The sequence below is a fragment of the Phyllostomus hastatus genome, unplaced genomic scaffold (genome assembly GCF_019186645.2).
Source record: "Phyllostomus hastatus isolate PE091 unplaced genomic scaffold, TTU_PhHast_1.1 phas_contig_86, whole genome shotgun sequence".
Taxonomy (NCBI): Eukaryota; Metazoa; Chordata; class Mammalia; order Chiroptera; family Phyllostomidae; genus Phyllostomus; species Phyllostomus hastatus.
The window spans coordinates 67739741-67761732 of NW_025333977.1; the positions used below are offsets into that span (position 1 = coordinate 67739741).

The 21992-nt window shown below is 37.6% G+C and overlaps 1 protein-coding gene across 1 annotated transcript in view; it reads right to left on the reverse strand.

Moving 5' to 3' along the window:
- GABRR3 (gamma-aminobutyric acid type A receptor subunit rho3) overlaps window positions 1–13412 on the reverse strand; it is a 56209-nt gene extending 42797 nt beyond the window's left edge. Inside the window, 3 exon segments of the mRNA XM_045851897.1 lie at window positions 2958–3024; window positions 12301–12417; window positions 13273–13412. Of these exon segments, the coding sequence (XP_045707853.1) occupies window positions 2958–3024; window positions 12301–12417; window positions 13273–13412 (324 nt within the window).
- Between the last annotated feature and the right edge of the window lie 8580 nt (window positions 13413–21992).

Consider the following 21992-nt stretch of genomic DNA (forward strand, 5'->3'; position numbering starts at 1 on the left):
AAGAATGTAACAAGATTTAACAGGCCTTAGAAGATTTCAGACCCAGCTGGAATTTTTCTGTATCCAGTGATTTTTTTCATTCAGTTATTGTTTGGATAACAATAGCTAGTTGGAGGAATCACTGTAAATAAAAATGTTAGTTAAGATACATATGAAAAGATTATTTGACCTTACAATGTAAGTAATTTATCATTTCTAGGTCCTGCTTCCTTAAGAAATCCCTACTGCTCTCTTCCTCTCTTTTTTTCTTCTTACATATCTATCTTTAATTGTGGTATTTGCATATAAAACAGTATATAACAAAACAAAAACAGTATATAAAATCTAAATTTCAAAGCTTAATTCTATGAAAAACACTCTATATAAGTTACAGTTTATACATCAAAAATACTTCTATTTCAAAAACTATCCCAAAGCAACTTTTGAAAATTTCACAAGAACACACATATAAAAGATTCCAGAGAAGTGAATGAAATGCAAGGATTAACACATATAACAATGTATATGAAATGACTAAATTGAATAAACAGCAAACTAAATCTTTCCATATGCAAAGAAATGAAAGTATTGGGTTTGTCAAAAAGTTCATTTAGTTTTTTCCATAAAATAAAACATATTTTTCACCAATAACTTTATTGATTTGCATACTTTGAGTATGTTGGCTATTTCCTGCTACTGGTTTCTAGTGGGTAGAGGCCAGGGGTGCTGCTAAACACCTTCCAATGTATAAGACAGCCCCACAGCAAAGAATTGTTTGGCCAAAATGTCATTAGTACCAAGAAACTTCACAAACCACTTTTGACTCATTCACTCTGTCACAGCACCTTCTCCTCCATATACTGTACTGCACAAAATTTTTTTGTGATTCAGTTGCATTTTTAACTTTCTTGAAATAATAAAACATAATACACTAAAAATATTGCCTATCTTCTTTTACAGTATTAAAATGGCTGCACAAAAATGCACTGATTTTGATAAGATTTTTTTAAATGCATGCTGATATGACAGCTGTCACAATACAACCTAACAAAATAATTTCAAATGAAGTTAAAGGCAACTAAGCACTACTAGAGCCATCATCTGGAAAAAATGTAACAGACTTTTTGGCCAACCCAAAAGTTTAAATCCTCTCTATTCTTGGAAGAGGTATTCCCTGATTTTACTTTTACTGCCTCCTCCCCACCCCCCCCCCAAAACAAACAAGCTTCTATAGTTAAAGTAGAAAATTAAGAACAAGAAGCAAGGCTTTGGTTTTGGCTAGGGGTTGCCACCTCAAATGACTGCCAGGGCCAGGTGGGCAACAACAGTAAACAAAGCAGGATGATTCTAAGAGAAAAGCCAGGCCTGGGGGCCAGGGCAAACGAAAAGGCACTACCCCCTCTGAAGGCATTCACAAGTAAGTTGTTTAATACTTTGCAGGAAAGTCAGAACAAAGCGTTACAACAAAGTCCAAAACTGAAACCAAAACCACAAACAAAACATATTCAAAGCTGCATCTTACCAGTGAGGGCCCTTGTCATTAACAGTTGCACATAGCACAGCGCTGATAGGAAAGAAAAGAAATGCAGCCACAGGACATGATAGAAAAGACCGCACAACTGAAGAGAACAAAATTAAATGGAAAGAGTAACTCATATATAAGAATATGCATCATTTAGGTAAGAACATGGAAATAGACATTGAAATTTAAACTATAAAGCACTCTTTATTAGGCATAAAATATATTAAAATGGGCTTCACAAAGTTCTGAGAAATTAATGAATTAACAGAATAGTAGTAGGTAAAAAGGAAATGTATCTTAAAACAAATAATGTATATGCTTGTGCATATAAGTTAGCCATGTAATAAATGTTATTTTTTAAAGTAAAATCCTGAAAAACCATAAAATTACTTAAATTAAAAATGGCTCTGGTGATTATGTAGACAAGGAAGGTAATTCTAAGAAGTAGAGAAAATAAAATGGAAACATTATAGTAGGGAACATTAAAACTTAAAAATAGCTAAAATGATTAAAAGAACAGATTAGGGGGAAAGGAAGAGGAAACAAAAAAGCAAGATAGCCCTGACTAGTATGGCTCAGTTGGCTGGGTGTTGTCCCGCAAAGCTAAACGTTGTCAGGTCGATTCCTGGTCAGGGCACATGCCTGGGTTGTAGGTCTGGCCCCTGGTCAGGGCAAATGCAAGCAACTGATTGATGTTTCTCTACCTCTCTTTCTCCCTCCCTTCCCTTCTCTCTAAAAATAAATACAATAAAATCTCTTTTTCAAAAAAGCAAGATATACAAAAATGACAAAGAAGACAAAAAGGCTGAAAGGATGGTTGAAGATCATAACAGCTAATCAGTTTGATGTTTTAGGGACAGTGTTTGCAAAAAATACTCCATGAAAATACAGATATTCCACTGCAAAGTAAAATAATGGCAGTCTTTTCTAGAAAGTATAAGGGAATGGACCAAATTTTCTTAATTTAATTTTTTAGTTCTCATGAATTAAAAAAAATCTTTTGTCTTCTGCTATTGGTTGTCTACAGATAAGCAAAGTTAATATTAATTGAAACATTTTAAAGCAATCCATCAAGTGTGGTTTCACTGTCTACCATTTTATGGATAGGGATCCTTGGCTGTGATTTCTTATTTCCTATACATGATGATCATCCTTTCTTCTTGCACTGTTGTCCCTGGTTCATGTTACATAACTAAATATATCATGTTGTCTCACAGCACCCCAACACTACAAAACCATTAGAAGGAAAAGAGAATAGGAAAGGAATAGAATTGGAATCAAGGGCAGAAAGAAGTGGATAGAAGACCGTAAAGCAACTGCAACTCCATTAAGCAAAGTAGGAAAAACAAATGATATACATAATTAAAATGATCTGTAAAAAAATACCAGTGAGTTTTTGACATTATTGAGTCTCTATCCTTTCAGAAAAAGACCAATATCCCATGGAGAAACTTACCATGTTAACTTCTGAAATGCTGTCAGTGCTTTTAATCTGGGTGTCTATTCCCACTGGCACTGGAGAACTTCAGAAAGAAGAACAAGTAATACACTGAGAAGTTATTAAAACTGTTTTGCAAACATTCAAAGCAGAGAGACAGCAATGTTGTAAATATATTTTCAAGTTTCTTAACAACACATTTCTCCATTATTTACTGATACATTATTATGTATTCAATTGTAATAGTAGAGGCATGTGTATAAATAAATGTTATTCCAATAATCATTACACATTTGCTTGGGAACCATTAAATATTTTCCTTCTTATAGTATACTTATAGTACAAAAGTGGTATTTCCAGTTTTTTGGTTTTGGGTTTTTTGTAATTGGTGGCAATTTGAAAAGGAAAAACATTTTGATAACATTGTCTAACAGTATGTAGAATTCTGTATTTTTTATGGTGAATGGTTATATTTTATAGTCAGGAAATGGAGATGTCATAGAGTTCATGACTCTAAAAATCTGGAAGCCTCTACTCACCTGCTAAAAGACCAGCCTCTTTCACCTGGGCAGTGCTTGGCAGTAGGCAGAAAAATGATGATAGTACGATGCACAGGGACACTGCACCCTCAGAAATGGCCCTTCCCAGATCATTACTAACCACAGCCTGCATTTGGGATGAAACAAACTTTCTGAGAAATGCATTTGATGGGAATATACTGAAAGTCAGAAACTGGAGCAACTTCAGACAGAGAACTCCTGAGCTTTGTTGGCAGCTGGGTCTCAGAATCAGCTTCCTGGACCCAAAGAATCTGAATGATGATGCAAAAGAATCTAGTCCAGGCTGAAACCAAAGGCATTTCCTTGTTACACTTCACAAAGGGTTTCACCAGTTCCTGTGTGAGGGGATGCTGATGTTAATAACTTCACTATTTAGTATTATATATGAAATTTAATGCATATATATGCTAAAGTAATTTATATATTTATACACATAGTCTTCATATATTTTCTTTCCATAGTGACCAATTCTCAATTAATTTTTTTTGTCTCTGTACAGTCTCAAGTTTAAAAAAACACTTCCAACTATTGTGGAAAATAGAAATCTTTCTTCGATAGATCCCAGGTGGCTATTTTAGTTAAAATTCTGGGATTTCAAAGAGTGAGGTCAGAAAAGCTTTCTTACTGAAGGTCAGTTAATGCCTGGATGTGCTATGTGTGACACAGAAGTGCATAATTCAATAAAGCACCTAATTGTTGTGTTTTAAATGCACAAAACATTATAAAATGATATATGCCTTGCCAGTCTCTGTCCACCATCTATGACTTCCCCATTAATTGGGTCATGTTACCTTCACTTTATCGAGATAGCTCCCCTTTTCTCTTCAATAAGTCTGTACCCTCCATATCATTCCTTACAGCTGGCCAGGCACTGGGCCTGTCACTTGAATATATTTCTGCTTCAGGTTGAAGGAGTACCTTACTTGCATTTTAACCACCAGCTACTTCCTGCCACATTGGATCAATTATTTTCTACGTTAATAATGACAATTCTGTAAATAATATTGTTTATGAACTTCCAGCCAAGATGGAGGCATAAGTACCTATGCTTTGCTTACTCCCACAACCAAAAGAAGGACAACAACAAATTAAAAAAAAAAAAGCAGAACTGCCAGAAAATCGAACAGTATAGAAGTCTGACAACCAAGGAGTTAAAGAAGAAATATTCATCCAGACTGATAGGAGAGGCAGGGATGGGCAGCCTAGGTGGAGAGGGTGCATGGAAAGGAGGCAGGCCAGGCCAGGAAAGGCAATGGCTGACCCACCAGGTGATCCCACAGTCACCAGCAGATAAGCCGAGAGGAACAACTGGGGAGCAAGACAGGAAACACAACCCAAGGTTCCAGCATAGGAAACCAAAGCCCCAAAACTTCTGGCTGGCCCTGGCTGGTATGGTTCAGTGGATTGAGTGCTGGCCTGTGAACCAAAGGGTCACTGGTTCAATTCCCAGTCAGGGCACATGCCTGGGTTGAGGACCAGGTCCCTAATAGGGGGCATATGACAATCAACCACACACTGATGTTCTCTCCTTCTCTTTTTCCCTTCCTTCCCCTCTCTCTAAAAAAATTAATAAATAAAATCTTAAGAAAACAAAATAAAACTCTGGCTGTAAAAATCTGTGAGGGCTGCAGTGGCAGAAGAAACTCCTGGCCTCGCAGGAGAGTTTGTTGGTGAGACCCGCAGGGTCCTAGAATGTACACAAATCCACCCACCCAGGAATCAGCACCAGAAGGGCCCAATTTGCTTGTGGGTAGCAGAGGAAATTATTGAAAGTCTGCAGAGAGCTGAGCAAGCACCATTGTTCCCTCTCTGACCCCTCCTCCACAGACAGCATTACAACATAGAGAAGTGGGTTGCTCCGCCCTGGTGAATACCTAAGGCTCCACTCTTTACAATATAACAAGTGTGCTGAGACAAAGAAATATGGCCCAAATGAAAGAACACATCAAAACTCCAGAAACAGAACTAAGGGGTGAAGAGATAGCCAACCCATCAAATGCAGAGTGCAAAATACTGGTAATCAGGATACTCATGCAAATGATTGAGTATGGATGCAAAATAGAGGAAGAAGTAAAGGCTATATGAAGTAAGATATAGAAAGATATATAGGGTGTCACAGGTTCAATTCCCAGCCAGGGTACATGCCTGGGTTGCAGGCCATAACCCCCAGCAACTGCACATTGATGTTTCTCTCTCTCTCTATCTCCCTCCCTTCCCTCTCTAAAAATAAATAAATAAAATCTTTAAAAAAAGAAAAAGAAAGATATATAGGTAACTGAAAGTAAAGGGAAGGAAACAGAGACTCAAATCAATGATTTAGAACAGAAGAAAGAAATAAACATTCAACCAGAACAGGACAAAGAAACAAGAATTCAAAAATTAAGCAGAGGCTGAGAAACCTCCAGAACAACTTTAAACATCCCAACATTCAAATCATAGGGGAGTCAGAAGGAGAAGAGGAAGAGCAAGAAATTCAAAACTTATCTGAACAAATAATAAAGGAGAACTTCCCTAATCTGGCAAAGGAAATAGACTTCCAGGAAGTCCAGGAAGCTCAGAGAGTCCCAAAGAAGTTGGACCTAAGGAAGCATACACCAAGGCACATCATAATTAAGTTACCCAAGATTAAAGAGAAGGAAAGAATCTTAAAAGCAGCAAGAGAAAAGAAGACAGTTACCCACAAGGGAGTTCCCATAAGACTATCAGCTGATTTCTCAAAAGAAACCTTGTAAGCCAGAGGGGCTGGAAAGAAGTATTCAAAGTCATGAAAGGGAAGGATCTCCATCCAAGATTACTCTATCCAGCATAGCTTTCATTTAGAATGAAAGGGCAGCCCTGGCTGGCGTAGCTCAGTGGATTGAGCGCAGGCTGCAAACCAAAGCATCGCAGGTTCGATTCCCAGTCAGGGCACATGCCTGGGTTGCAGGCCACAGCTCCCAGCAACCGCACATTGATGTTTCTCTCTTTCTCTCTTTCTCCCTCCCTTCCCTCTCAAAAAATAAATAAATAAAATCTTAAAAAAAAAAAGAATGGAAGGGCAGATATAGTGTCACCCAGATAAGGTCAAGTTAAAGGAGATCATCATCACCAAGCTCTTATTATATGAAATGTTAAAGGGACTTATCTAAGAAAAAGAAAATCAAAACTATGAACAGGAAAATGACAACAAACAACTATCAACAATCGAACCTGAAAAACAAAAACAAAAGCAAACTAAGGAAACAACTAGAATAGGAACAGAATCACAGAAATGGAGATCACATGAAGGGTTATCAGCAAGGAGGGAGGAGAATGGGGGAAAAGGTACAGGGAATAAGAAACATACTTGGTAGGTACAAAATAGACAGGAGGAGTTAAGAATAGTATAGGAAATGGAGAAGCCAAAGAACTTATATATACGACACATGGACATGAACTAAGCCGGGGTGATACTGGTGAGGGGGGGGGCAGTGTAAGGCGGAGGGGAATAAAGGGGAGGAAAAAAAGAAGACAACTGTAATAACATAATCAATAATATATACTTAAAATAGTAATATTGTTTAATGACAATTATGATTAAGCATTAACCTGGGAACAACTTGATATTGTTTCTTTATAGGATTCAGCTCCGATGCTTTGTTTGCCTTTCTCCTTAATTAGTAGGGATATCAGAATAAAAATTCATGCAAATATCTCATCCATGGCTCCACTTGACCTTTCAGTATGAGTAAATTTTCCCCTCAGTTCCATTATTCCAAGGGAATGAAAGATGTGGAGAGGTCTTGGAGAAGCAGCAGAATATCCTGAATAAAATTCTGGCATTAGAGTCTCAGACTAGAGTTTGAACCCAGCTCCACCACTCATATTGACCTAGGGTAAACAACATCTCTAAGCTTAGCTTCTCACCTATTCAACCCAAGTTGTACTATCACTGGAGACTCAATGGAGGACTGGGAATAATACAGAAGTAAACTTAATTGGTGCTCAATAAATGACACTCGATAAATGTTAATGCTACTGAAATTTGGCAAAAATGTGAACGTCTCCCTAGAAATGTATTCCCAATCTACACTCAAATATTTAGATAATCAGTTCACTTCTCACTGAAAAAATGATACAGAGCTTCTAACAATGCACATATTTTATGACAGAACCTGAGAACAACTTGGATTTAGTATCTTGTGACTTTTAAGTATGTCCTAGTAGCTGATAACTGTCTGCAAGCCTGGGGAAATCCTATAAAGCCACCATAGAATGGCACATTCATGGCACATTGGACAAGCACTGAGCCCTCAGGGTTGTTGGAAGGCTAGTCTGAAGTGGGGTAAAAATGTGGCTTGTCCATTAGTAACGGCTTCCTGGAAACATCTTAGATTCCTTCTTTCCTCCCTCTGATTTGTACTGTTGTTGTGGGGATGAGCTCTTCTCTTTGCAAGTAAACTGTTTGCCTTCGGACGTCATCTGACCTCATATTTTTATCCTTTGAGTTCCATGTTTGTGTCAGTCTTGTTCTTGGCTCTAGAAAGCGATACTGTACCCTGCCATTCTTGAGGACAGAACAGAGGGTGAGGGGCAAGTAAAAGCAAGATGCAGAAGCATAAAATTTTGGAGCTGGATAAAGCTTATTCTTTTTACAGATAAAACACTGAGTCCCAAAGAGAAGGTGGCAATCAAGCACATAGGTTTAAAAAATAGTGGAATTTGTAGCCATATAAACCTGAGTAAAAGTCAAACTTCTGCAAATCCCTTACCTTCTCAGTCTGCTCCTCTGTAAAAGCGGGGAAATAAACATACGGTCCCTCCCTAATAGGGCTACTGCGAGACTAAAACAAAGAGTGTGCGTCACATTTTCGCCTATTCCATTCAAATATCCTAACCAACTTATTCGGTACCAATGGGATCGGTGATACACATAACAGCATTAATAGTAACTATTTGATAAGTACCATTAACTCTACACAGAAAACATTTGAAATATAGTAAAAATTAAATGTTAACCATTAAGATTACGGTGTTGTTCTACCAAGATCACTAACTAGGTAGTGGCACACACATTTATAGTCCTTTTTAAATACATCAATCTGGTTCATATGCATACTGGGACAAGGAAAGTTAAATGAAAGTTACACATCTGATGTGTATAGTGCATTAAAAATACATCATGTAATATACTATCTCATGTTCTCGTTACAGCCATTTGCTGGTTAGCAAGGCAGAGCCGACTCAGCTCCACTTGACGTGGGAGGGAAGTCATGCTCAGAGGGGTCAGAGACCCCGCCTGACATCTAAAGCTGGTTAAGGCAGGGACCTCATCAGGTCCTCCAGCTCCCCGCCCAGCCATCCTGTCTGACTACACACTCAGCTTTTACAACTTCAGCTTTTGTTTTGACTTGGGAGCCAGTATCTAGATGCTGAATTGATTTCACTTCTTAAAAAAAAAAACAAAGAAATCATCATCTGTAAAACTAAAACAGAAAACCCTTAGTTATGGCAGTTGTACAAAGGGTAGGGAAAACATAAATAAGGAAAATGAGCCACAATTTATAACCCAAGTTAAACAAAAACTCCCCTAAATTTATACCCTCCTGTTTCCACATAATGAGCCAATTAATCTTCTCGAGCTTTATAAAAGTAAAAAGCACTGCAGCAGCAGCTGGTTTTAATGTTAAAGCTAATTAGGAAAACACATTAAGGCAAGAGAAGTGCTGAAGTTACATTTAGCTCGAGAGGAAAAAAAAGTATGTGCGTGTGTTTGTGCTATGGACAAGTATAAGGAAAGAAAAGATAAATTAGAGCTTGTCTTTTATTTCCTGCCATCTCATTTCTTCAGGAAGGCAGCCTTGAGAGAAGACAGAAAGGGGTCACTGGTATAAGAAGCTGTTCTGACCAAAACAAGAGAAGATTAAGGAATATGTTTCACAGAGCTACCGCTCTGACACCTCTGACTGAACGTGTGGGTTTTCTGCCTGGACACACAGGCCTTTCGGACACCCCTTAGCCCCAGTCCATGATTGTCAGAAAAATTTCTTAATCGTGGGATTATTTGCTACCTAACACTGGATAGCCCATTTTAATTGCATTTTCAATAACCCTACAAAGTAGCCTGGAGGGGGAGAAATTGTATTCTTTAAAAAAAAGCATTCTCACATAAAAAAAGAACTTTAAGTGTATCTGTAGCCCATCAAGATAATTGGCAATTAAGGTCAATGTCATGTTTTTCTGGGGAATGGGGATGATACAGGAAAGGAGAATGAAGGCATCAATGTTCTAAAATAAAAGCAGTGGGCACTTAGTAATCTGCAGCAGTGTTTCTCAAATAGTAAAATGTATTTGTATCATCTGGGGATCTTGTTAAAGAGAAGATTTTTATTCAGAAAGCCTTGGGTGGGACCTCAGTTTCTACATTTCTAAATGACTCCCAGGTGATTCTGCTGCTGGTCCTTGAACTACTTTGAGTGACAAAGCCTTTCTAGCGTGTTTTTGTCTCAAGGTTCAAATTCAAGGACACTTATTTCTCTCTCGATCTTTCTTTCAATGGTATAAAATAGACCCACAGAAACCCTTTCCTTTGGGATAGGAATTCATTTAATTGAGGAACCTAACCCAACAGGAATTAGAGCAGGTTTGGGAGCTGGTATTGAAAGAGAGGCTGTGTGTTATTTTGAGCTTCCAACTGCTGCTCGGGAGATGCCAGTTCCAAGTCATTCCTGTGAGATTGGCGCCCCTTGTGGTTGAAAAGACCCATAGCCAGGTAACTTAATCATAAGATTTTCACCAACTAAATGGTAGTAGGGGAAAGAGTTTAGATACTTTTTATAGAATCATAGAGACAAGGTATAGAACACCTGTGTGATAGTTGTAGTGTATATTATCTAAACATTGGGAAAATTTGGTTGGGGGAAAGAAAAGGATCTATCGAGAATGGTTGTTAAACCAGGCATATTTAGGAAACCATGGTAAGGATGACACATTTAAGAAGTAGGGGTCTAGGGTGGGCAGGCTGGAATGGTAGTAAAAGGCAGAAAACTGTACTTAAACAATGATTAAAATTAAAAAAATTAAAAAGAAATAGGGGTCTAAAGAAAAAGAAGAGAGAGAAATAGTATTATAAGTAAAAAACAGACACATATGCAAACCTGATAAATTTCAAGGCTTTTAAAGTCTTAAATTAGATTCAATAACTGTGAGAAATTCTCTATAAATACAAAAATTAAACTCACCAAGATTTAATCTGTTGTTGATAATCTAATGTAGTAGTTATCAAATATGGCTCTCAGGCCACTGCTGCCAGGAGAAGCAGCATCTAGGAGTTTATTACAAATGCAAATTTGGGGACCCACTCATATTTAGTGAATTTAAATTTGGGGTAGTGGGGCCCAGTAACCTGTGTGTTAAGAAATGCTCCATGTGGCCCTGGCTGGTGTAGCTCGGTGGATTGAGCACAGGCTACAAACCAAAGGGTTGCCAGTTCGATTCCCAGTCAGGGCACATCCTGGGTTGCAGGCCAGGTCCCCAGTTGGGGGAAAATAAGAGGCAACAATTTCACACATCAGTGTTTCTCTTTCTCCTTTCCTTCCCCTCCCTCTAAAACTAAATAAATCAAATCCAAAAAAAAAAAAAGCTGAAACTGTCCTACTGTTGGAGGATACTGCTTTCTCACCTGCACATTCACTTTTCTTCTGTCCACACATCTATATATTCTGAAAATTGTGGGAGTGGGAGACTTAGGTCATGGACAGAAGAGTCCAGGAAGACTTGGCAGTAGGGTGGAGGGTTCCGTGTAAAGGGCCGATTTCACCAAATCCTTTGTATGTGTGGAAAATGTGGCACTCTGATGGGTACGTGAAACAACCTGAGGGGAGGAAAGACTTTGTTCCAAGTATGTACTTCTCATATGTGGCCTTCTTCTGCACTCCTTACCTGCCATTGCATCTTGCTTCTACCAAGGACTGTTTGGTTGTTGTTTTTTGTTTTGTTTTGTTTTTTCTTATGGCCTTGAGCAAATCTCTTAACCTCTCTAAGGCCCAGTTTTCACACTGGAACATTAGGGACCATGACAGTGTCTACTTTCTAGGGTCACTGTGAGGGTGGAATGAGTGAGGGCACATTGCCTAGCATGCCAACATTTAGATCAGTCTTCCTTACTAAAAGTGATCAAAAGAAAAAATCTCAGCATAGTTGTTAAGAAGGGAACCAGGCATCTGGCATTCCAGTTCTTCCATGATAGCCTGATGTTCCAGCTTATGAGTGTATTCAATAAGATTTTATAAATATCATCATGTAATCTAATTTATAATTTTTATAAAGGTTTTATTTATTTCTTTAGAAAGAGGGGAAGGGAGGGAGAAAGAAAGGAAGAGAAACATCAGTGTGTTGTTACCTCTCACATGGCCTCCACTGGGAACCTGGCCCACAACCCACGAATGTGCCGTGACTGGAGTCGAACCAGCCACCCTTTGGTTCGCAGCCCGTACTTAATCTGCTGAGCTACATCAGCCGGGGTTACAATTTTTAGTTGAAACAAGTTGGTGTATAGGCAGGATATATCCATTCATTATTTATTGAACATACACTGTTTATACAACTAATAAATAGTATGGATATTTGCTAAAGATATTTCTCATTTTGGGTCAATTTGCAATGCATAAAGACAAAATAAATTACCAATTGTTCTCATTCAAGAGAATATCATTGTAAAAGGTTTTTCTTTCTTTTTTAAATTAATGGCCTTTACTTGTGTTTGGGTATTTATTGCTTTAAATTTTCAACTTCATTTTGACAGCGCAATGGATTGTAACATAAGAGCTTTGTAAAGAAAATGCTCCCCTCCAAATCCAAGTCTCACTGCAAAATCGCGGTCCTCTGTGTAGAGAAGTTGCTCATATGTCAGGGGCCACATTTTGGTGCTATTGCCTTTCCTCATTCCGGTTTCTTGTGTGCTGTCCCACCCAAAGGAAAAAAATACTTTTGAGATGCATATGCTTCTGGGTGTTTTGATTTAGGTTAGACTTCTGTGTTCAACATGGTATCCTCTGAAATATATACATAGAAGCTCATTTTCTCAGTTCATATTACACATAGCCAAAGCTCTGCCAACATTTACTCTTTATCATATAAGGATGTAGCAAGTACGATAAACCAAATTTTGGAGCACTTTAAATGACAAACTGAGTTTGGATGTACAGTAACACACTGACAGGCAATGCTTCTCAGAACGTGGCTTTTAGGCCAGGAAAATCTGTTCACTACCTCCTGGGTGGAGGTGATCAAAATTCAGATTCATGAGCACCACCCCAGATCACCTAAACCAGAAACCAAAAAAACGGACTTGGGAATCTGTATTAAACATGCTACTCAAGTGATTGTGAGTCACTGAAGTTAAACTACTTTTGCCCTAAGACAGTACAAAACAAATTGTAAAATTGTAAAATGATGAAAATAGAGTTTTACAAAGACAAGATAAGTAGCAAGTATGAATGTAGGTTGAAATTAGATCTAAAATCTCAGTAGTAAGTTCTAGAACTTGAGGGATGGCAATGGGAACGGAAAGAAATCCAAAGAAAAAAATGAATGGATTTGGCAATTGATTGGGCCTGATGCCTAGTCCAGTGATGAGGTAGGTAAAGTCTGTTTTCGCCTACAGTTCTCTAGAGCAAGGCAAAGTGGGACACGGCGTCTCGGGTGCGTGTAGAGGCCTGATCTGGGAGCAAAGCCCTGCTACTCTCCGGGTCTGTGAACTCTGGCAAACTGCTGGCGTAGTCTCCCTGCCTCAATTTTAGTCCTGTGACACACACTCCTCAGCGATGTTCCACAGGTGGCGCCAGAATGTCTGTGAAAGCACAGCCCCAAGTGACACATAGCAGTCAGTCTTCTTGCCCCAGGTGCTGGACACCTCACTCGGCTCCTCGTTCCAGAAAAGCACGGCTGTCCTCATCAGTGTTGTTAGCAGCAGCAGCAGCAGCAGCAGCAGCAGCAGCAGCAGCAGCAATAACACAAGACAAGAGGGGTCTGTCAGGCAAATTCGAGTTACTCTGAATTCCTGATATACTTTTACATTAATAAATGTTTTCTGCAGCAAAGAGATGTAAATTTTAACTTAAGACTTGTGGATGCAATTTCTTAACTCAGTAAACTGACTTTGATGGTGAGAATTTCACATTCTAAAGCAGCTAGTTGAAGAAATATTTCCAGGCTTAATGGACAAGTCATTACCCAGAATGTTCTTTCACTGGGGACATTTCAGGCTGAAATGCTCAGAGGTTTATATATGTATTTTTGCCAGTCATAGAAATGGGTAAGTTGGAGGGAGAAATCTGTTTTGGGTAGAAGACAATGAATTTGATATTAAACATGCTAAGTCATTATATCCTATGAATAATTAAACACATAGAACTACTTCCAAGAATATAGAATTAACTAGAAAACACCTTTCAAGGAGCTAGAATGAATTATATACTGAAAAAGTAAGAGCAGCTAGTTTTTATTAAATGCCTACTATGTTCAAGACCCCATACCAGATGTTTTGTAAATATTATATCCTTTGGCATACATCTGAATCACCTGGGTTGCTGGGCCCCAAGTCCAGAGTTTTGTATTCAATAGGTTTGAGGTTTGACCATTTACATTTATAACAATTTCTCAGAAGAACCACTGGTCTGGAAAATAGTAGACATTTAATAAAAGCTATCTAGTTATTATTTTAAGAAAATGCAGTGTAACTTTGGATGGAAACTCATGAAAATTTGCAAACTCCTTTGGTAATAAAATACAACTAATGGCACATAACTAATATATCATTTCAGAAGCATAACTCTTCACAAGATTGGAAAGGATAAATCTTAAATTAAGAATCCCAAGAATACTGAGCACAGAGCCTGCTACAAAATGCAGTTTTAGCAGTACCTGAGAGCACATGTTCTTGCCTGAGGGCTCTTTTGATGCACAGTGAGATGTCCCACATTTATTTATATTCAAATTTGTTTATACTCATCTATTTCTCAAAGAGGATTCTTCAGCTTACATACCATCTAAAAGAATTTTGAAAATCTATGTACTCTTTGAACATATTTAAGTAGATATCTACAATTTTTTTATCATAAAGTTTTTACCATATTTTTCAGACTATAAGATGCACCCCTCCAAATTTGAGAGGAATAATGATTGTTAATGATGCTGTTGATTTCTGTTTACATATACATTGGTGAAATACTTTGTTATTTATGTTATTAAATATTTTACCACATTTTTTGCTTCAAAATTGTTTTTCCTATTTTCCTCCTCTAAAACCTGGGTGCATCTTAAGGTCCAAAAAATATGGTGATTACTTAAATATTGATAGTAAAAAATAAAACTTATGTTCCTGGTTTTAATGTATCCATTGAATCTAAACACCCACATTATGCACTTTTAAATACACGAATAATCTGGTCTTTAAAAATCAGAAATTTTTTCTCATTCTTTGTTTTCTTTGAACTTGTATTTCCATTTGAATTCTTTTCTAGAATTTTATCACCCCATCATACTTCATTGCAAGGATATATGTATATACATTGAAAATAAATGTTTAATGCTTTTATAATATTATAAATGAAACAAAACATAACTCACATAAATATTGATAAATACTTAAAGTTATTAACAAAATTGTATTGATAATATATATCTTAATGAAGCAATGGTACATTATCTCCAATTATTTTTTATCTGTATATGAATATTGCTTATCACTGCAATGAAACCAGATCTACCATAAATTCTATTACTAATTTTTACTCTTAAAAATTTTTGTATTTTTGCCCTGGCTGGTATAGCTCAGTGAATTGAGTGCCAGCCTGCGAACGAAAGGGTTGGGGGTTTGATTCCCAGTCAAGGCACAGGCCTGGGACACTGGCCAGGTCCCCAGTTGAGGCACACAGGAGGAAACCACACATTGATGTTTCTCTCCCTCTCTTCCCCTCTCTAAAAATAAATAAATAAAATATTCTATTTGATTATTTTTTTATTAAGGTATAATTAACATAGTATTAGTTTCAAATATATGATATAATGATCACCCATCATATTCATGGTAACAAAAACTTTTTTCTTTTTTAAAGTATATTTTATTTATTATGCTATTACAGTTGTCCCATTTTTTTCTCCCCTTTATTCCTCTCCACCTGCACCCCTCCTCCCACCAGCATTCCTTCCCACCTTAGTTCATATCCATAGGTTGTATATATAAGTTCCCTGCTCTAGTTGTTTGCTTAGTTTGTTTATGTTTTTAGGTTCAGTTGTTGATAGTTGTAAGTTTGTTGTCATTTCACTGTTCATAGTTTTGATCTTCTTTTTCTTAGGTAAGTCCCTTTAACATTTCATATAATAAGGGCTTGGTGATAATGAACTCCTTTAACTTGACCTTATCTGGGAAGCATTTTATCTGCCCTCCCATTCTAAATGATAGCTTTGCTGGGTAGAGTAATCTTGGATGTAGGGCCTTGCCTTTCATGATTTCGAATAGTTCTTTCCAGCCCCTTCTTGCCTGCAAGGTTTCTTTTGAGAAATCAGCTGATAGTCTAATGGAAACTCTTATGTAGGTAACTCTCTCTTTTCCTCTTGCTGCTTTTAAGATTCTCCCCTCTTTAATCCTGGGTAATTTAATTATGATGTGTCTTGGTGTGTTCCTCCTTGGATCCAATTTCTTTGGGACTCTCTGAGCTTTCTGGACTTCCTGGAAGTCTATTTCCTTTGCCATATTAGGAAAGTTCTCCTTCATTATTTTTTCAAATAAGTTTTCAATTTCTTGCTCTTCCTCTTCTCCTTCTGGCACCCCTATGTTTGGATGTTGGGATGTTTAAAGATGTTCCAGTGGTTCCTCAGACTCTCCTCATTTTTTTGAATTCTTGTTTCTTCATTCTGTTCGAGTTGAATGTTTATTTCTTCCTTCTGTTCCAAATCATTGATCTAAGTCCAGGTTTCCTTCCCTTTACTGTTGGTTCCCTGTATATTTTTCTTTATTTCACTTTGTATAGCCTTTACTTCTTCCTCTATTTTGCATCCATACTCAATCATTTCTATGAACATCCTGATTACCAGTGTTTTGAACTCTGTATCTGATAGGTTGGCTATCTCTTCATCCCTTAGTTCTGTTTCTGGAGTTTGAGGGGGGGGTTGTTTGTTTGTTTTTTAAGATTTTATTTATTTATTTCTAGAGAGGGAAGGGAGGGAGAGAGAAAGAGAGAGAGAAACATCAATGTGCGGTTGCTAGGGGCTGTGGCCTGCAACCCAGGCATGTGGCCTGACTGGGAATCGAACCTGCAACACTTTGGTTCACAGCCCGCGCTCAATCCACTGAGCTATGCCAGCCAGGGCCTGTTTCTGGAGTTTTGATGTGTTCTTTCATTTGGGCTATATTTCTTTGTCTCAGCATACCTGTTGTCTTATAGGGGTGGAGCCTTAGGTATTCACCAGGGCAACCCATTTTGCTATGTCATGGTCTTCTATGTAGGGGAGAGATTAGAGAAGGAACAATGTGGCTTGTTCAGCTCTCTGCAGACTTTCAATCACTTCCTCCACTACCCACAAGCAAATTGGGCCCTTCTGGTGCTGATTCCTGGGTGGGTGAATTTGTGTACATTCTAGGACCCTGTGGGTCTCTCCCATGAGCTCTCCTGTGAGTCTGGGAGTTTCTGCCAACACCACAACCCCCACAAGATTTTACAGTGGGGGGGGCTTTTTTCTCCCACACTGGAACTCTGGATTGCATGGTCTGTCTTGCTCCCCAGTTGTTCCTCCCAGTTTATCCACACACACATGGGAATGCCTGGTCCACCAGGTGCCTCCTCTCCCAGTTGACCATCTGCCACCTCCCCGACTCTGGTCCTCCAGCCACTGCCTTGATGGGAGTCCTCTCCACCCCGGTTGTCCATCCCCACCCCTGCTACCAGTCTGGATGAACATTTCTTCTTTAACTCCTTAGTTGTCAGACTTCCATACAGTTCAATTTTCTGGCATTTCTGGTTATTTTTTTTTTAATTTGTTGTCCTTTTTTTTGTTGTGCAAGGAAGCAAAGTGTACCTACCTATGCCTCCATCTCGGCCAGAAGTCCCATTTTTTTCTTTTGGTGAGGACTTTTGAGATTTACTCTCTTAGTTACTTTCAAATGTGCAATACAGTATTATTAACTATAGTCACTATGTTGTACATTATATCCCCATGACTTATTCATTTATTAACTTAAAGTTTTTACTTTTTGACTCCCTTTACCCACTTTGCCCACCCCCTACCTCCTGCCTCTGGGAACCAGCAATCTGTTTTCTGTACATATAAGCTTGGTTTTGTTGTTGTTTTTAAATTTCACAGATAAGTGAGATCATATAACATTTGTCTTTCTCTGCCCATTGTACTTATTCCACTTAGTATAATGCCCTCAAAGTCTAGACATGTTGTCACAAATGGCAAGATTTCAATTTTTATGGCTTAATAATATTCCATTATATATCACATCTTCTTTATCCATTCATTCATTGATGAACAGCTAGGTTGTTTCCATATCTTGGCCATTTTAAATAATGCTGCTTTGAACAGCATTATTTATACTTTGAATATAAGGGTGCATATATCTTTAGAAATTAATGTTTTGATTTTCTTTGGATAAATACTCATAATGAAATTGCTGGATCATATGGTAGTTCCACTTTTAATTTTTTGATGAACCTCATACAGTTTTCCTCAGTGTCTGTGCTTCACAAATTTACATTCCTGCCAACAGTGTACAAGGGCTCCCTTTTCTCCACATTCTCACCAGCAGTTGTTATTTCTTGTCTTTTTTATAACAGCCATTCTAACAGGTGTGAGGTGATACCTCATTGTGGTTTGGATTTTTACATTCCCCTGACCCTATTTTTTAACTTGTGTAGATGAAAATATTGAAAAACTTTGTTGAAATATATGTAAGTACCTGGAATTTGAAAAAGTTTTGTTTCAACAATGTAACTTAATCTTTTCAATTCCTTCTTATATTTTGAAATTCACATTGTGATCACCAACAATTATTTCTAGTAATTTGTAACCTGACTAATTAGATTCTTCCTTCAATTTTGTTGAAAGCAAAAAGAGAGAGAGAGAGAGAGAGGAAGGAAAGAAGGAAGGAAGGAAGGAAGGAAGACAGGCACCCAATTTGGAAAAGAATATGTTATTTTGAACTAAAGTCATTCACTACTTCAACAATAATATTTATAATGGTCTCTTTATTTCCAGGAGGATTTTATACACTGGGGCAATACACATAGTACGATTTAGAAAGAGGGAAAGGTATGCTTTTATTTCGACAAATAGGACAGAGCAATCATTAAAGGGAGGCTATCCAGACTGCAGGCAAATTTTCAGTTGGTTGGTTCCATTTTAGAAAAAGAAATCAAAGGAAGTCAAAGATCCAGAAACAATGGTTTTAAAATTATTTATGCCCATGTGCCCTTTGGATAGGTGGCATGCATCCTGAGGAGTTGATTATACTCTTGGTGTATAAGTGCCCTATTTGAAGTTCCCTGGCTTATAAAAAAAAAAAAAGAAGACATACAGGGCAGGGCAAAAGTAGACCTACAGTTGTTCATATGGAAAAAGACATGCGGGTTAGGATTATTACAAAAGCTTTAACTGTTTTTGCATGCTCGCAACAACTTTGTGTCTCCTGCCCTGTCCCTTTTTCTAGGAAAAAAAAATGATTTTGTTCTTACTAGCTACTGAAAAAAAGCTTTTGGAAACTTCTGAGGGTTCTTAGAAGACTGAGTCCTGATGGGATAGGGCAAAACAATCTCAACCCATAAAAGAGTCTTACATCAGCATTCCCAGTCTTTGTCTTTTCCCACAAAGTATTATGAACATTGAGAAATTGGAAGTGTAAGCCTTGGTTGTGATTAGCATTTTTCTCTTGAGTACCTTTTTCCTCCTGAATGAAACAAAGGAAGCATTTCTATGCTCCTTCCTCTTCTCAGTATCAGAAAATCTAATTTTGTGACTAAGAAACGGGGGTGGGGGGTCTGGGTGGAAAGGAAAACTGGATTTTGAGTGGTTTCAGGCAGACTAAGGGAGTCTTTGAAAAGGACATATTAGGCAAAGAATTAAAAAATATAAAACTGGTTGAGAAAAAGCAAATACGTCTAAGTCATTCTGATGCACTGGAGTTTGCCAAGCAAAACAACAACAACCATTTCAATTGAGTCACACTCACCTGGTTGCTTTACAAAAGTGCTTTCCCAAGAGCCTATGCACTTGATTAGTTTTCTAGGACCAGAACCTGAAAATAACTAGGTCTGATATTGAATAGACTATTTATAAAGGAATTTATAATTAACAAGCATATTAAACATATTTAATCTAGAGGGTTAACTGTGAGATACAAATTAAAACCATAAGTATCATTTTATACCTATTAAATGAGAAGAAAACTGCTAAATGTCATTAAGAATATGATGAAATGGGAACATTTATACTTTGTAGTAGCAGTGCAAATATTGGCAAAACCCCTTCAGAAATCGATTTCAAAAGCTATCAAGATAATTTATATGCTTTGAATCGGTAATTCATTTCCAGGAATATGATGTTTTTTATTGGTAAAGAAAAAATTATGTGCATGAAAATATTTATTGCTGTTATTCATAGCAGTGTAAACTAAAAAAATGAATGTTTAATAATAAAGTAGGTAATTGTGGCATTTTAACCCAAACTAATTATATAGAGTGATTAAAAATACCATTATAATGTCCACAAAACTATGTCAAAAATAGTTTGAAAAAAAATACAAAATAGCCTTGGCTGGTGTGGCTCAGTGGATTAAGTGCCAACCTGCAAACCAAAGGTTCACAGGTTTGATCCCTAGTCAAGGCACATGCCTAGGTTGTGGGCCAGGTCCCCAGTTGGTGGGTATGGGAGAGGCAACCACACATTTATGTTTCTCTCCCTCTCTTTCTCCTTCCCGTCCCTTCTCTCTAAAAATAAATAAATAAAATCTTAAAAAATACAAAATAGTGTCCATAGTAATTCTAAACTTGAAAAATCATGTAGGCATATAAATATGGATTAGAAGTGTATTTAGAAAAGGGAGAGCATAACTGAGATTCTCTGTATTTTTTTCCATGTAAAAATCCACTACTAGATTTTTATAATAAATTTTATAAATTATTTAGACCAAATTGTACTTGCCATCTAGTACTCAGTAATAGTATTCCAGCTCGTCTTTTCATTCTCCTTGTCATTCTCAAAGCATGTCCTGCTGCTAACAAACTTTTTTCTACTTAAGCTCTATTATAAACCAGTATACACAGAAACCTGGCCTGCTTTCTCAAATAATGTGTAGGTAACATTTAAAAGCTTTTTGTAGACTTATTCTCTTCTTTAGAAAAAATATAAAATGAAGTAAAAATGTTCTATTAGGCTATTTCCAAGAAATGCAGTAAAGTAGTGGGAAAGTCACTTGATCTAATTTTTGATCACTAAGAAAACCTTCATAAGGCCAGATCTAATATTTACACTATGTCCCCAATGCCTCTTAGATTTCATAGAGGGCATGGTGCATTATCCAGATGAATCTGCAGCTTTGACTGAACTGTCCCTGAACACCTGAACTCTGGGAATATATGCCCGACTTATTCAACAGCCTCTTATAAAAGAAAAACCTATGCAGAAATATTTCTGTGAAAGAGCTACCACAGGGTATGCCCCACCTGAGATTGTGATAGTTCTTAAGTCTTACTTGGGTCTCTACTAGATCATGAGCTCAGTGATGAGGTCTCAGTTTCCTTACCTGCAAAATGAGGATATTGGACCACATTAGGAGCTGGTGTGCACTTTTATTTTATTTTATTTTATTTTTGATAGCCCATCTGGTGTACTAAACTGGAGAATTTCACATGAAAATCTGAATTTCCTGCCCTGGCTGTGTGGCTCAGTGGATTAAGCACCAGTCTGCAAACCAAATATTCACTGGTTTGATTCCCAGTTGGGGCACATGTCTGGGTTGCAGGCCAGGTCTCCAGTTAAGGAGTGCAAGAGGCAACCACACATTGCTGTTTCTCTCCTTCTCTTTCTCCCTCCCTTCCCCTGTCTCAAAAAATAAAATAAAATAAAATCTGAAATTCCTGCTTTTTTTGCAAAATCAGAAAATCTAGCAACACCAGACTCAAGTTCTGTTATAACAAAAGCAGCCTGGACCTGAGCAGCCACTGGCCCCAAAGGAGCATGCAGCCTGCAGGGGGCACAGTCTCTCTTTTGTCTCAACTTGCATTTGCATCCCTAGGACCCTCTTAGCCTTTACATTAGGGTCACACATTTGCTGGTAAATTTTTACCAAGTTGCTCTCCAGGGGAAAAAAAAAGCCTTATTTGTAGTATTTGCTGATTTCCATAATGAAAATGTATCCCACCATGGCTAATTCCAAGCTGCTGACATGACAGAGATATGCACAGCCCATAGTGTAGTGTCACATCACATCATATCATGACCTATTGTAGTATGCTATAGCTTATAGGGTAGGATAGAA